This window comes from Protomyctophum bolini (genome assembly GCF_963924005.1).
Source record: "Protomyctophum bolini genome assembly, chromosome: 21".
NCBI classification, from domain to species: Eukaryota; Metazoa; Chordata; class Actinopteri; order Myctophiformes; family Myctophidae; genus Protomyctophum; species Protomyctophum bolini.
The window spans coordinates 19701075-19716533 of record NC_137882.1 but is presented as its reverse complement, the minus strand read 5'-3'; the positions used below and the strand labels follow the sequence as shown (position 1 = coordinate 19716533).

General features: G+C 45.4%; 1 protein-coding gene across 2 annotated transcripts in view; it reads left to right on the top strand.

Moving 5' to 3' along the window:
- Positions 1 to 15459, top strand: part of LOC308336535 (partitioning defective 3 homolog) — a 462106-nt gene that overhangs the window by 316928 nt on the left and 129719 nt on the right. For both annotated transcript variants that reach the window (XM_080793921.1, XM_080793920.1), the window contains 2 exons: positions 8508 to 8747; positions 13265 to 13460. In XM_080793921.1, the coding sequence (XP_080650047.1) occupies positions 8508 to 8747; positions 13265 to 13460 (436 nt within the window). The remainder of the gene's footprint in view (positions 1 to 8507; positions 8748 to 13264; positions 13461 to 15459) is intronic.

Sequence of the window (15459 nt, the reverse complement as noted above, 5' to 3'; positions counted from 1 at the left end):
AGGGTGTTGTATATGGCCACTTGGCAGCTGATCTGAGAACCTGTGTCACTGTGCTTGTTCCACAGTCAATGTGGATGGAAGAAAGCATTCGTTATTCTGGCTAGAGTGCTATTTGAAACAGAGAGTTGCTCTCAGCCTGTTGAGCTATTATTATTATTGAAATATCCTGCTAGGGCAAACATGGCCAACGGTGCAGCTTAGAACACACACTCTCACATAAACAAGCCATGTCAGATGTGCACAACAACCACAACATTAGATGAATGCATAGGAACAATGTGTGTGCGTGTCACAGGTCCCAGTAGCTCCAACAGAAAAGGGAGAAACAAGAACAGATGTCCTTGGATTGATCCAGTGTAAAATGAGAGCATGCTGGCTCACAGCGTATCCACGTTTTCAACTTGATAATTACAGCTAATCGGAAGCAGTCTGAAAGAAAGCGATCCATAGAAGCGCTACATAATCGTCTCTGTCGGGTGAAAAGGGTAAGAAGCGCTCCTTGTGGAAACATGCGCCGTTTCTGAACCGCAGTGGGAGGGGCCGTGGGTGTGACCGCATCTCGGAGCTACAGAATGAGCGTAGTGCTGAGGGAACATACTGGGGCTAGGCCCCCTCATGCATTAGAAGGACAATATCAGTTACCAGAACCCAGGACAGGGTGTTTTCCATGAATCTATCATGAAATAAAATGGTGTTTTAAGTTACAACGGGTTTGTATAGAAAGGCTGATGAAATTAATATAAATATACTGAATCATGCAAGTTAAAAACTTTCCACCAAACATGTTTGAAATATCCCCTTTAATGCGCCACACGTTCGCCAATAAGCCTGCACGGGCATGGCGCCGAATCGTCAGCGATACACGGAGGACGTCCTCTGTCGGGCTAATGATCCAGGCCTTGGCATAGACAGACAGCCGACCCTCACCTCCGCCTGGGGACACCTGGACGTGGCCTTACCCCCCCGACCACCTCGGGGAGGAGACTATTTTTAGCTTAATTACCCTTTTAACGCCCTGCTTAAGGCACCCGGCCGCTCTGAATAAATTATGTGTAATGGAACCCCTGTCGGTACACAGATCTTTACATGCTAAAGGGCCCAGTGGTGAATAATGGCTGAGGAGGGAGCGCGGTTTCAGCGGCTCTAATTATACTATGGGCTTCCTGGACCTGTAATAACCATCGCTGATTTATTCATGGAGTTTGCCATACCTTCCCCCTTTTAACGTTTAATGGCAATCGCTCTTCTCCAATTAGCTGTCCCGGCTTGCCTTTTTGGCCTCCGTCTTATGTGAGGAAACACATTGGGGGATTTTTCCTTTTCTTTTTTTTTTTGTATTGTTCATGTTTTTCCAGCCCTAATAACATTCCTGTTACTCCTCCCTCCTCCCCATCCCCTTGTCTTGTCCAATTTATGCGTTTAATTTTTAGCGTGTATGATTTTCATTTCTCCTCCAGACGTGTGAGGAGTGACAAAGCTGCGCCCTGTTTGCAATGGGGGGGGAGAAATATGTATTTTCATCCATCTGGCATTGAGGACCTGGCTTCTGCTGTGTGATAGGAATCACATAATAGACTGGCATACTGAAAACTGTCCGTCAAAAAATCTCCCAGGAGAAACCACGGTTGGTTCAGGTGGAAAATATAAGATGGGCAGCCATCTCTCTCTCTCTCTCTCTCTCTCTCTCTGTTCTCTCAGACATTCCAACCAGAGACAATGATGGGGCTGAGGCGCGGGGGTGGGTGGGGGGGGGGGGGGGGTTCGGGGTGTTGCGTTGCAGAATACTGAGCGGAGCCGAAAGGAGGAGAGGATAATGCCTTGCCTCCGAAGTGTGGCAGATGTCATTTGTGTTCGCCTTGAACTGTTGCATGGTGCAGCAGCTTCTATCTTGGCAATCCCCCTTTGTGTCAAACATAGCACCCTGGCTTCAGTGTCTCTCTCTCTCTCGCTCTCTCTCTCTCTCTCTCTCTCTCTCTCTCTCTCTCCTGTTGGCAGGCTTTACACGTGCTGCTTCCCAAAGCCCCAAATTTGCATGGCATTTGGACATGTTTGATTGAGTCTCATCCACATCCGTGTACTGAAATATTCTAGTTCTAAACCCCCTGACGACGTCGTGTCTGTGCCTCTTTTTTTTTTTTTTTTTTTTTCTTCCAGAATGTACCTTTTTTGGAGGTTTTCTTTTATTTATTTATTGTCCGTCCGCCCGTCCTTTCCGCGTCCTTCGTGTTAACAAGATGGCTCCTTGAATAAATTTCCGCTCGGGACACAGTTGTTCTAATAAGGCAGTATAACCTTCATTGACAAATAAAAGAGGTGTGGTAATCCACATCCCGACGTCTCTCCCCCGAGTGTCAGATTTGATGCTCTATCCCTGCAACCAGAGAGCTCTTGACCCCCCGTGACATTTCCAGCACACAGTAAAGTTACATTTTACTGTCCTGAAGGCACACAGTAAAAGAAAAGGCGCCTTTCTCTATCGTATATGTTGCGTTATAGGATTGGTGTTGGTTTTTATCGCGAGTGGTATCTTGGGTGGGCGCCGGGGGTGGCCTTTTCCCCCCTCGAGACCCCCCGCGGTTTTTCATTAACATTGACGGAGCGAGGGCAGAGTGGCGTGTAAAAAAGGGCAGTGGAAACCCAGCACCAACTGGCTATAACTGCTGACCTCTGGGTCCTACCGTGACCTCTGTAGCCCCAGGCTGAGAAGCAGTCACCCGTCCAGTAGCGCTGCTGCGCCGGACGCCAACTCGGATATCCTCTTCCGACATGTCACATGTCACATACACACCTGCAGGGATTTTATTATGTGATTCATTTGCCTGAAAATATTGTTTGTTTATACATTTACATTGATAAAGTGAAATAATCTTCATGATGAACCAGGTTGATTCTTCTGAGCTTCCACAACGGTAGATGAATACATTTAGAGTTGTTTCATTCAGCTTAGAGAGTAGGGTGATATATAGTGAAATGTACAGTAGCCTACATAATGCATTATGAGTATGTTCGATGCAACATATGCCGGGTATTGGCCTGGGCCATGCCTCAGTGGTCCAGGCACCGTGGCTGGTAATCCAGTCTGGCAGTGTGCCGCGGGTTCGAAAAAATAAGGGCGAAAGCCGGGGAAATAAAATAAAACATATGCCGGGTATTACATTACTATGGTTTAATCATCATTGTGCATGTGTAAAAGACCTTAAGGTCAGGGCGCTATATACATAGTGGTGCACAGTGCACACATGGGTTTGCATATGAAATCCCCCTTTCCTTTGTTCTACAAAAAGGGAATACTAGTCTATACTATACTACCTAGTTCTATTCCTCTGTCCATTTCTGTCATTACATGTCCTCTGCGATTATAGCCACTTTAAATGGGCGTGTCTATGTTTGATCTTTGCGGCTCACATTGCTGGCTAATCGCTAGCGGAGCTGGTGCCGGTTTTGCTTGTCTAAAGGATCAGGCAGAGATTAGCCGAGCGGCTGAGCCAGAGGGTGGAGATGAACTGCCAACCAGTAGCACTATGATAACAGTGGCAGCATATGAGGATTACTGTAAGGTGCTGGAACGTTGTCTCCCCTTTGTCTTCTTACAGTTCTGCTTTCTACTGTGTCCTATACCAGTGGTTCTCAAAGTGGGGGTCCCTGGGACCTCCAGGGGTCCTTGAGGTGGTTTCAGGGGGTCCCCCAGCCAAATGATTGATAGTTAATAGGAACCAAATATACCCTTGTGTGTCTGTAACTCTGAGAGCGTACAAATGGACCCTAACGGGTTCATTTGGTTCTATTTGTACACTCAAATATCACAGAGATCAACATGGTCTCAGATTCGGGACATACATATCACATGCTGGACGAGAATTACTGCTATAGCCGTTAAAAAAACGTATGTCCTCAGCACTTGGAATTATACGGGCATTACATGTAGTTTGACTCGGTTCCAAACTGCAAGCTCAGTCACAAGTACGTCTAAGCTGATTGCCTCTTTCTTACGTAATGACCCCAGTCTGGCAACCACTGTTCTAAACAGTAGCTCTCTGTGTGTCTCTTTTATGGAAACTACACGTTTGTTTCAAGAGGGGGTTATTCAATGAAAAAAGGCCAACCGATTTGGTCATTGTTTTCTTCCAGTGATGGGGGTTTATTTTCTCAGCCTAATCTGTGTTTGGACGACGTGTGGTCCTTCCACCAAGAGATCTGCTGCCTGCGTGAAACCAGCAGCCAAGGTTCCACGCTCCATTTAGAGCCCTTCAAACAAGTCAGGGGGCCTTAGTGATGACGGTTGACACCAGCACTGTGTGTGTGTGTGTGTGTGTGTGTGTGTGTGTGTGTGTGTGTGTGTGTGTGTGTGTGTGTGTGTGTGTGTGTGTGTGTGTGTGTGTGTGTGTGTGTGTGTGTGTGTGTGTGTGTGTGTGTGTGTGTGTGTGTGTGTGTGTGTGTGTGTGTGTGTGTGTGTGTGTGTGTGTGTGTGTGTGTGTGTGTGTGTGTGTGTGTGTGTGTGTGTGTGTGTGTGCGTACGCACGCCTGAAATGGACACTGTGAGGACTGTTTTCCTGCATGGTCCTCTTTTTAGGCTTACGGTTAATAATTGTAAAAGGTTTGTGGAAATGGCATGAATAAAGAGTCCAAAAATGATAATGACCTAACAAGTACAAATGTGTGAGCGTGTGTGTGTGTGTGTGTGTGTGTGTGTGTGTGTGAGCCCGAAAGTAGAGACGAGATCACATTCAACAACATTCTCGGGACAACCAATAAGAAGTGGTGTGGGAGGTGCGGCTGCTGCTTACACCAAGTGCAGTCACACATGTAAAAAAAACACCAGCCCACACGCATGCACGCATGTGGACGGGGTTCTGCGGGGGTGGACTCATAGAAGAAGAGACAATGGAGCTCTGTCTGTCTGTCTGTCTGTCTGTCTGTCTGTCTGTCTGTCTGTCTGTCTGTCTGTGCTCAATGAAGTTGCTCACCAGTGCATCAAGCACCCGGAAATACTTCCTGGTTTGGCTCCAGCGTTGGAGTCAATAGAGCAGAGCGCACTAGCATTTCAGACAATAGAAGCTTGCGCAGTAGTGCTCTAAATGCGGAAGTCTTGCAATACTAGATCTATGCCTCCAATAATCCCGGGGGGTCCTGGGAGCTTGATCTACACAGCCTGTCTCATCACCTATAGCGCCAGGACCCCCCATTTCTTATAAGGGAGTGTACATTGTCTTACATGGGTGATAAACAAACACGGGTGGCTCTAATTGCCCAAGGCACAAGAGAGCCATTTGAGTTGTGACAGCCTGTCATTTGTGTTATGTTTGTTTATAATTTGCATGTTAATTGCATTTACTTTGCATAATTGATACACATTGCGTGGCGTGTACCTCTACTGAAATGAATTAAATGGGTGTCACCCATTTTGTGTCGCTATCGCTCTTTTGGTCCATGAGCAACGGTATGTCGTCTAACTCTGGGTGGTCTTTGTTCTCACTGAGTAAAGAGACCATTACCATGAACGCGTGATACTCCTGAGAGTTAATAACTGTGAGAATGTAGAAATGGACCTTTAAGGGGGTAGTTGACCAGCAGATATGAACCTGTAAGGGGGCAGTTGACCAATAGAAATGGACCTTTAAGGGGGCAGTTGACCAATAGAAATTGACCTGTTAGGGGGCAGTTGACCAATAGAAATGGACCTGTAAGGGGCAGTTGACCAATAGTCTCTGATGATCACAGTGTGCCACGTGTTTCTCTATCCTAAAGCAGGTGTTTTTTAGTTTTTTAAAGATTTGTGTTTGGCTTTTCTGCCTTTACAGATTGTATTAAGTGAAGATGGACAGGAAATAGGGAGAGAGAGAAAACGCACTGTCAGGCCAAAGCCTATATGTGGCATGCGCCTGGAAACTTGGCCAGCCATGGGCCTCATGGCTACAGAAACAGGAGATAGGCTCCTGCCCTATGGGCCTCATGGCTACAGAAACAGGAGATAGGCTCCTGCCCCATGGGCCTCATGGCTACAGAAACAGGAGATAGGCTCCTGCCCTATGAGCCTCATAATAATAATAATCTTTATTGTGCCGAAGGATATTCATCTTCACAGGTCTGTTCAACAAAACAACAACAACAAAAGCAGCACATAGTACAGAAACAACATAACACCAAGAAAATACAAAAAAAAAACATGAGTTCCCCACTGTGTACAGAAACCATCCTATCGGCAGGGCAGTTTGTTTAATGCCGCAATGCTGAGGGGACAAAACTCCTACTGAAACGAACCTTTTTCCAGGGTAAGGTTCTGTATCTTTGTCCTGATGGCATGAGGTTGAAGAAGCGATACAGGGGATGATCAGTGTCACGTGATATTGAGAGTGCTAGCCGTGTGATGGCATTATTGTTCATATCAGAAAGTGTTGGTGTGGGAAGTCCGATAATCTTGGAAGCAATACGGGTAATACTGAAAAGTTTGTTTCTGTTAGGCATGGGTAGTATGTTGTAACATGCGGAACAGTACAACAGAATAGGTTGGATAATGCTTTTGTACAATAATAAAAGAAGATGAGGAGCAACAGATAATGATCTTAACTTGCGGATTACATAAAGTCTTTGCTGAAAACGTGACTGGATAGATGTAATATGTTGATCAAACCTAAGTCTATTGTCCAGGGTGAGTCCAAGATATGTGAAACATGGCTACAGAAACAGGAGATAGGCTCCTGCCCTATGGGCCTCATGGCTACAGAAACAGGAGATATTCTCCTGCCCTATGAGCCTCATGGCTACAGAAACAGGAGATAGGCTCCTGCCCTATGAGCCTCATGGCTACAGAAACAGGAGATAGGCTCCTGCCCTATGAGCCTCATGGCTACAGAAACAGGAGATAGGCTCCTGCCCTATGAGCCTCATGGCTACAGAAACAGGAGATAGGCTCCTGCCCTATGAGCCTCATGGCTACAGAAACAGGAGATAGGCTCCTGCCCTATGAGCCTCATGGCTACAGAAACAGGAGATAGGCTCCTTCCCTATGAGCCTCATGGCTCGGCAAGGCTTGCTTGCTTACTTACTACTTGAGCTATAGCTGACTTGCCCATGCCGCTGCAGTAGATAACCAAGTTATCCTACCCGCATGTTACTGTGCTATCTGCCATCTCACATCTCTACTTGAGTTCACAAAGAAGACTTCAGTTCTTTGTCTGAAGGGTGATTGACGCCCGCAGCGCATTACAAAGGCCTTAGAAATCACTGAATGAATTAATACAGGTGTGAGATCCTTGCCTGGCAAGTAAAAGGCCCAGCTGTGTGTGATTTGAATGGTCAAAATCTTTGTTTAGGCTAAAGGCTCTCTTTTTTCTATCTTGTGCTCAACATCACTCGTTATTACCCCTTCATCTGTGGCCACCTGTGAACTACACAGTACGCACGTGACCCATCGTCTTATTAGTTGTATTTTAAAGACATTATATTTCTTCAACATGATCCTTCTGCCAGCCGGGTACATTGCACATTGTCTTCGATGGTGTTCCATTTATATGCATAAATGTTTCAGCCGCCTTAATTTGTTAAGGCGCAGACAAAGGCTGAATTATCTTCTCCGCCAAGCAAATATATAATACTCTTCACACCTCATTGACTATGGAGTGGCATCATTTGTTTTGTAAAGTTAATTGTGGTACTGTACGTCCACCTCTCTGCTTCTGTCTTAGGCAAGCATGCGCCATGTTACATCATTCATGTAGGAAACTAGCCAAGCGTGAATGATGCATTGACGCATAATCTGTGCGATCTTGAACTTGATACAGTGTGTTTACAGGGGCGGAAAGTAACTATCTACATATTTACCATCTCAGCCGCAGATATGGAACTTTTATTGTACAATTATTTTAAAATGATTAATTACCAGTTACTTTGTAGATTTACATTATTATTACAAGACATACACTAACCAGTAACCATTTCCGCCTCCTAGATATTTTGGCGATTTGAAAATAGCAGATCTACAAGCTCACAGCGCGTAGTGATGTGATGCTTTCTGAGCTTGTAGTTCTACTATTTCCAAAGGTTTTTAATACATTCGGAAACTTGCAAAATGGTACATTCTGCATAATGAGGGCTTTTGTACTTGATTAAAAGTACAAAAGCCCTCATTATGCAAATTTTGAATACAGAACTATACTTAGTTTAATGTCATTTAATGCAATCAGATGCATTTTCTGTTTGGAGTCTGGAGTGCCAGAAAGTAGTTATTTTTGCCACACAGTAGGAATTCCCACATACTAGGTATGATGATTAATGATGATGTCACTTGCACGCCCCTCTATAGAGTATTGATACTTTTACTTAAATCAAACATGCGAGCACCTCTTCCACCAAAGTGTGTTTGACGCGTCACACTGTCTCCTCCTCTCCTAGGTAACACATGTCTCCTCACACTGTCTCCTCCTCTCCTAGGTAACACGCTGTCTCCTCACACTGTCTCCTCCTCTCCTAGGTAACACGCTGTCTCCTCACACTGTCTCCTCCTCTCCTAGGTAACACGCTGCAGGACGTTGGGCCATCGTTGGGCCTCAAAAAGTCCAGTTCCCTGGAGAGCCTCCAGACGGCGCTCGCCGAGGTCACGTTCAACGGCGACGTCAACCGGCCGCGGCCCCACATCGTGCGGGGCCGCGGCTGCAACGAGAGCTTCCGGGCCGCCATCGATAAGTCGTACGACAAGTGTGGCATGATCGCCGCCGCCACCGCCGGAGCCGAGGACAACAGCATGGAGACATGTGAGTGGCCAGCCAGCCAGCCAGCTGCCTAGATCACTATATCACTGTTTTATTCAAGAAGTAGTGAAAATAGCACATCTGCAAGCTCAGAACACACATACAGTATGCATCACGACGTGTTTGGAGCTTGGGGTATCAAGCTAAAATGTTTGGGTACAAATGCACTAGCGTATACTTACTGTATGTAGTTACTGCAATTAGGGGCCTTGTCCACAGAGAACGCAGTTTGAGCTGAGGAGCGCTTTGGATAGAATGTCCGTAGATATAATGTCCCCACGTCTAAAATAGCGAAAAGAGTAAATGTTTGAAATTCTTAGCCTATAATGACATTCCCAAACTTGGGGGTGCCACGTTGAAAGTACTTAATAAATGAATGGTTGCTAAAACACGTGTGACATGTCGATGGACTGGCATCCATTGCGATGAAAACAGATTAATCTGCAAAAACAATTCAGAGTTGGGGACAATATGCACAATAGGTTAAATGCGAATACTATGGGGTGGCCAGCCCCATATGCCCCAAATGACGCCCCTTCGTCGTACATTACTGGGTTGTCAGACAAGGATAAAAGACCAGCGCTCCTCTCCGAGCCTCTCCACATCCAAACAATGCAGGGCATGTCGGGAGCGCGTTGCTCGGCGCTGAGAAGAGTAGCGCACCATAGAAACACCATTGCAATGCATAGCAGACTGACGCTGCCAACTCAAAAGGCTCTCTCTGAGGACGCGGCCCCTTTCAGTTGCATTATCAATAATGAGCCCGATGGCTATAATAACATGCAATGAAAGATTTACATGCCATGAAAAATGCTGGTTCCGTTTTTAATGATGTACATTATAGTAGTGCTTCATGTATATTTCAGGCATTTTAATATAGGCCAACTATGCCTCTCAATTATGAAAAGATTCACCCCAACTAAAGTAGGTTAGGGACTCCCACTTACTGGAGAGAGGCTCGCCTTGTTGTTGTATGAGATCACATCGACAATAAGCATCTAGATTACAGTCTCATTAATATTCAAAGAGTTAACGTTGAGTAGAATTGTTGGAGACAGAGACAACGTGTTCTCCCTGGGGTTTGTAGCCACTTTAAAGTGCACCGCCATGAATTACAACTGACTGCACCCAACCAACAGGAAAACGTACACTTGACTTACGGTATGTTTACCAACATAAGCCAAGGCTCTTTATCTTAACCCTGGGTGTCTGGTGTTGCAGCTTGATTGTCACAATGTGCAAAAACATGCCATGCCGGGTTCAATGCAAATGCTATGCGGCGTGTGAGGAATAGCGTTTATAAAGACTTAAAGCATAAAGGAAACAAACAGACGGTCCGCACTTGTATCCGTGCCACAGCATGTCGGCATCCGGCGCAGGTAATCTTTTCTTCTGGTTTTGTGTATCGGGATGCAACAGAGGCAAGAAATAGCTTTTTTAACCCATCAACGCCGGGAAAGCACCTGTGTCATTTTTAGTAGTTAATATACCTACTCGTGTCACAATTATTTTAACCACTTCAACCATATTGTATACTTTGGCTATTCAAATATTCCCGATATACAAGCTCATAGTGCACTTTGTGCCTTTGTGCCTTGCTATGAGCTAGTAGGTCTGCTATTTTTGTGCAAATCTTGTTGAATCTTTTAAAGCGGACATTTCTAACTCAAATCTTTGCTTCAGGAGGTTCCTGGCACAAAATGGGGGGGGGGGGGGGGACATGAAAAAGGTTTGAGCACCACCGACATACCTTTCAGAAACGTGTTAGGATTCGGTAGAGATTTCGTAGAACCGGCCTCAGGTCTTACTGAATTAACATTGTGAGGAGCGCCATCTGAAAAGAACACGTTCCTTCCTTCCTCTTTGAGGGAGTGGTAGTGCATATCTGTCTCTGCGAGGCGCGTGGTGACCAACAAAAAAATAAAAAGACATACCGCGGGTCTGGAGAGACAGGTGTCTTACGTCTGCTGACAGGTAATAACACAGTAACACCACAGGCCTAATCGCCAGATATATATTTCCATCTTCCATTAAAGGATTCCATTAAAACGGGGGACAAGGGGGTGGGGTGGGGGGGGGGGGGGGGGGGGTTGTGGCGGGGGGGGCATTTGAAAAAGAGGGAATTATTCGCCCGAAACACTTTGTTCTCATAAGCTCTGTCGGCAAGCTGCTAAACGCGGCCTTATCTCGGCAACAAAAAATGGGGAAAGCAGCCGTTTTTCTCTCTCCCCCTTGCTGAGGTATATTGCCCGCCCCTCCCCACCCGCCATGATATTCAAATAACTCTGTTTTTCAATTTAGATAAAAGCAGCCGGTCTGCGCTCGTCACTGAGGTTAATAGTCAAAGTTGACAGATAAGCTACTCCCGTCCTTTGCTCCAGGGACTTTTATTTACATAAAATAAGAATGCTTTGCCTCGCTGGAGGAAAATGTGTCCCAGCAAGATATCCCGCCCGACAGAATGTATTTCACCACCCACCCACCGTACACTCCCCCCTCCCCCCAAACCCGTTGTGTTACGAACTGTTCTGTTTGTCTTTTCATTCTTTTTCTTTTTTGAACTGTGGGACAGAATCTCTTCTTTCATTTGTTGGAATGAGACTGGTAATTTTGCACTTGTCTGTCACAAGCTGCATTGGTGCTGGCAGCTGAAATGTGGGTCTTTATAATTGAATGGACTTTATAATTTAACATTTATATTTGATTCATTCACTAGAGGTTCGGCCCTCATGTCTGCAGCCCTCACATCGACTGTAGATCTGTATCTGTCTAGTCCCTTGTATGCCTTATTGCACCATACTGTATATGGAGATCTCTGTCATCTATGCCCATATACTGTATAGGCATGCCCCAATTGTGCCCATATTATATGGAGCAGCTGAATGATTTGACACATTGAGGTTAGACAACACACTCCATACATTGGGATCTCCTTATATGGTTATGACATGAGCATGATGCCAGAGTGTGGAAAGTCTGCAGGTGCAAGTTAAAAGGAGAGGCTCCACAAGCTGAAGGTTGAGGGTTTGAATCTGGTTCAGGGTGGATGGATTTGTGTTTACGTCCGGATACCCCGTCCAGGACAGGTTTCAGACACAGTTTCCTGATTAGATTCATATTCCTTGAATAACTTGGGTCAAATGGTGAATGAACTTGCGATCGTATAATCCCTCATATTCGGGTCTGTTCTAGTGGAGCGAATGAAAAATCATTATGTATATGCTTGCATACATACTGTACGCACGCAGAAATCCTTTGAGAGACCCAGGATTACAATGTTTGGCGTGTTATCGGCAGCTTGGCAACATTAAGGATTCGGAATAGCCAAATTAGCACCACTGCGTGCTAATCTCTGTGAGTGTAATAGCCAGATGTGGCTCACATCTGCGTTATGCCGCCTTTGCACTTAAGTGGATGATAAGCAGGCAAACCTGAAATCGTGATTAAACCGATCCCCAATCCAAGACCTTAAGATGGCGACTCATTATTCCTCTCAAACACACCGCTCTGCGGACGAGAGTCCTCTTCAGTAATGTTTTCAGAGAGGGAGGCTGAGATGGAAGAGATAGGGCGAGATCATTCGACGGATTGTGAAAGAAAGCAAACCGTCCGTAGATCCATGCAATGTGAATGCAGCCTCTCCTCACTCATGATTTCGCTTTAGTTATTTTTCTTCTGATAAACACATTTGTTTTGTCAAATGCGGCAGTATGTATAGTAAGTAGTATGGTCCTACTTCATGCTGCAGAGAGAGCAGACAAGGGCGGCGGTGATTGCAAACGCGTGGCACATTTGCAATTAAGTCTCCCCCTTCCCCCCATATCACCCCCCGAGGCCTTTTTAAAAGATTATTTAAATGAATAATTAGTGACAGATTAATTACATTTCACACATCGGCCCTGATTAGATGCGATGGAAACTTTTGGTATAATCAGCCCTGGCATCACCCAAGGAGTTTGGTTTCAATTTGAAAGTCTGGGTCGGCATGAGTTCAAACTGAAAATGATGATCCTTGATTGATAGCAGTATCATCATTATCGCCGTCCAAATTTTGGAATCTCGTGGTTGTTCTACGAATATGGAGGAAAAAAATAGCAACGCCTCCGATGATCCAAGCGTGTTTTCCTTTGTGACCTACCTGAAAACCAAAGGTTTGAAACACATCGTTGGGCGTGTGAACATACCGCATGTTCAAGAGAACGGTATAACCTCCAACGCTGAGACAAGCTTCAAAGTAAATGTATTCAGCTTTAATGAAGCGCATGGATTCAGTGTGCTTGTGTTCAAAGCCTCCGTGCCATGTGGGACGCAGCTATTCCATTGATAGCTCTTGTTTTTTCTTTACTACTTCATAGACAGAAGTGTTACTTAGGAACTCTGTAAAATAATCATGCGTGTGCCGCTTCCGACAGTCTCTCTCCCAGGAGGTTGATGAAAGTTTGTTTGTTTTTGCCTGCCTGCTTGTTCAGCTTTCCTATTAGTCACTGTTATGTGTATATCTTTACCCCTTGTCCCCCCAGTGGACGAGGACACGGAGGGAAGCACCCGCTCCACGTCCAACAGCGCCGACCTCATCCTGCCCGACCCGTCCAGGGACGACACCAAGAAAGACCGGGACAAAGGAGGCGTCAGGGAGAAGAAGCCAGAGAAGGACCGAGACAGGGACAAGAGCAAGGCCAAGAAGGGCGTGCTGAAGGGCCTCGGTGACATGTTCAGGTGAGGACACTGTGTTTGAGTCTCATGGGGTGACATGTTCAGGACAGGTTGAGGACACTGTGTTTGAGTCTCATGGGGTGAGATGTTCAGGACAGGTTGAGGACACTGTGTTTGAGTCTCATGGGGTGAGATGTTCAGGACAGGTTGAGGACACTGTGTTTGAGTCTCATGGGGTGAGATGTTCAGGACAGGTTGAGGACACTGTGTTTGAGTCTCATGGGGTGAGATGTTCAGGACAGGTTGAGGACACTGTGGTTGAGTCTCATGGGGTGAGATGTTCAGGACAGGTTGAGGACACTGTGGTTGAGTCTCATGGGGTGAGATGTTCAGGACAGGTTGAGGACACTGTGTTTGAGTCTCATGGGGTGAGATGTTCAGGACAGTGCAGTGTTGTTTTTCGACAGCACATTTAGTTTTAGTTTTAGTCACATTTTAGTAACCTGGAATGTTTTAGCGTTAGTCTAGTTTTAGTTGTCTAAATATCATAAGATTTTAGTCCCACTAAATCTACAGATGATTTAGTCGGCTAAAATGTATTTTGGCGGGCCTTGATGGCGGCGTAATGGCTGATTTGTACACTTGCTGAAAATAGCAGATGTAGAAGCTCACAACGCGTTGTGCTAATGTGACTCCAGTGGTCCCTTTTGGACCAACTGGAGCATTATGGAAGATGAATGCGTTGGCAGGATGTTGTCCGCGCTAATCAGGGGTTATGCCGGCCCTGTGAGAGGGGTTCGAGGAGGGGGGTTATCGACCTCTGGACTCCCCAAGGCATATTCCAGCCAGACAATGTCAGACAATGTTTTATTCATAGTCGTGCGCATGGCATTCTCCCCACCAAAACACGTTCAGCATTTGTTAACCAGCGTTATTTTATTTTCCACGGCCATATACGGTACTGTTATTCAGATATAAATCCCTTGCAGTGGATGAAATATTGGATGTTGGATATTGTGCAGAAAGTGTTTATTGGGAATTTGCTGTATTTCATACCGGGATCGGTATTATCTGTCATGGTGGTTGAGAAAGCCTAGGTTTTTCATGCACATTTTTATATGTTTTATTATATTTTTGAGCAGACATATTATTTGTAAGGACACAGAAACAGACACGAGTGACTTAATGGGTCCTCACTTGCTTGTATCTTGTGTAGTACCTTGTATAGTCAGTCCCTCTGAAGATCACAGTTTCAAGGAAAAAGTACATTCCTGCAAGACTAAGATGTTTGGTGTATAGGGTGAAAAAACAGCAGATGAAGTACAGAGCCAAAGCTCAGGTTTATACTGACAGTTTTCTGAAAAAGCTATGTTTCTATGTCAGTCGTTCTTTGATTTTTCAAAAATAGCTAAAGCATAACATGATAACACCAAAATGGGTTAAGTATAGCCTAGTTAAATCAAAGGTCTGAAATGAAACATATAACATGAATCCAATATGTAGATGAAGCAGGGAGCCCATGCTTCCCCTCTGTCTCAGCTACAGTAAGGGTCCTTGGCCCTGGCGTCCAAGACCCCTGGCTGCCTTATGCAAACTCAGATGGTTGCCTACTATTCTGTATAGCTTATGAGAATTCTCTCATTGATTTAACACTCATATTGCACCTATCCACAGTGCTCACCTTGTGTCATATAATATGCAGAGGAGAACCCAGCAAGATGAAAATAATCAACCTGGGGGTTTAAATTAAGGGCTGACAAGGGAGCACATTGCTGAACCTGTTATCGCCGGGGGAGGGGGGAATTAACAAGGGGAGCCACATTAATTATTTTGGACTCTGTGCTCATTTTAATATGGCATATATTAAAGGTTTGGAGGCGGCGCGGTCCGTTATCATCATCCCCGTAAGTTGTTTTTTGTGCGGATAAGCTTAATGGGATTAGCTTGCGTATCGCGGCACACGCCCTCAGTAATGAACAATAAAGACAACAACTTGTGTTGTGAGGGTCATGATTGAGGGGAAGTCGGGAGAGCTCGCTTATCTGTCGCTGTTGGCGCGTTA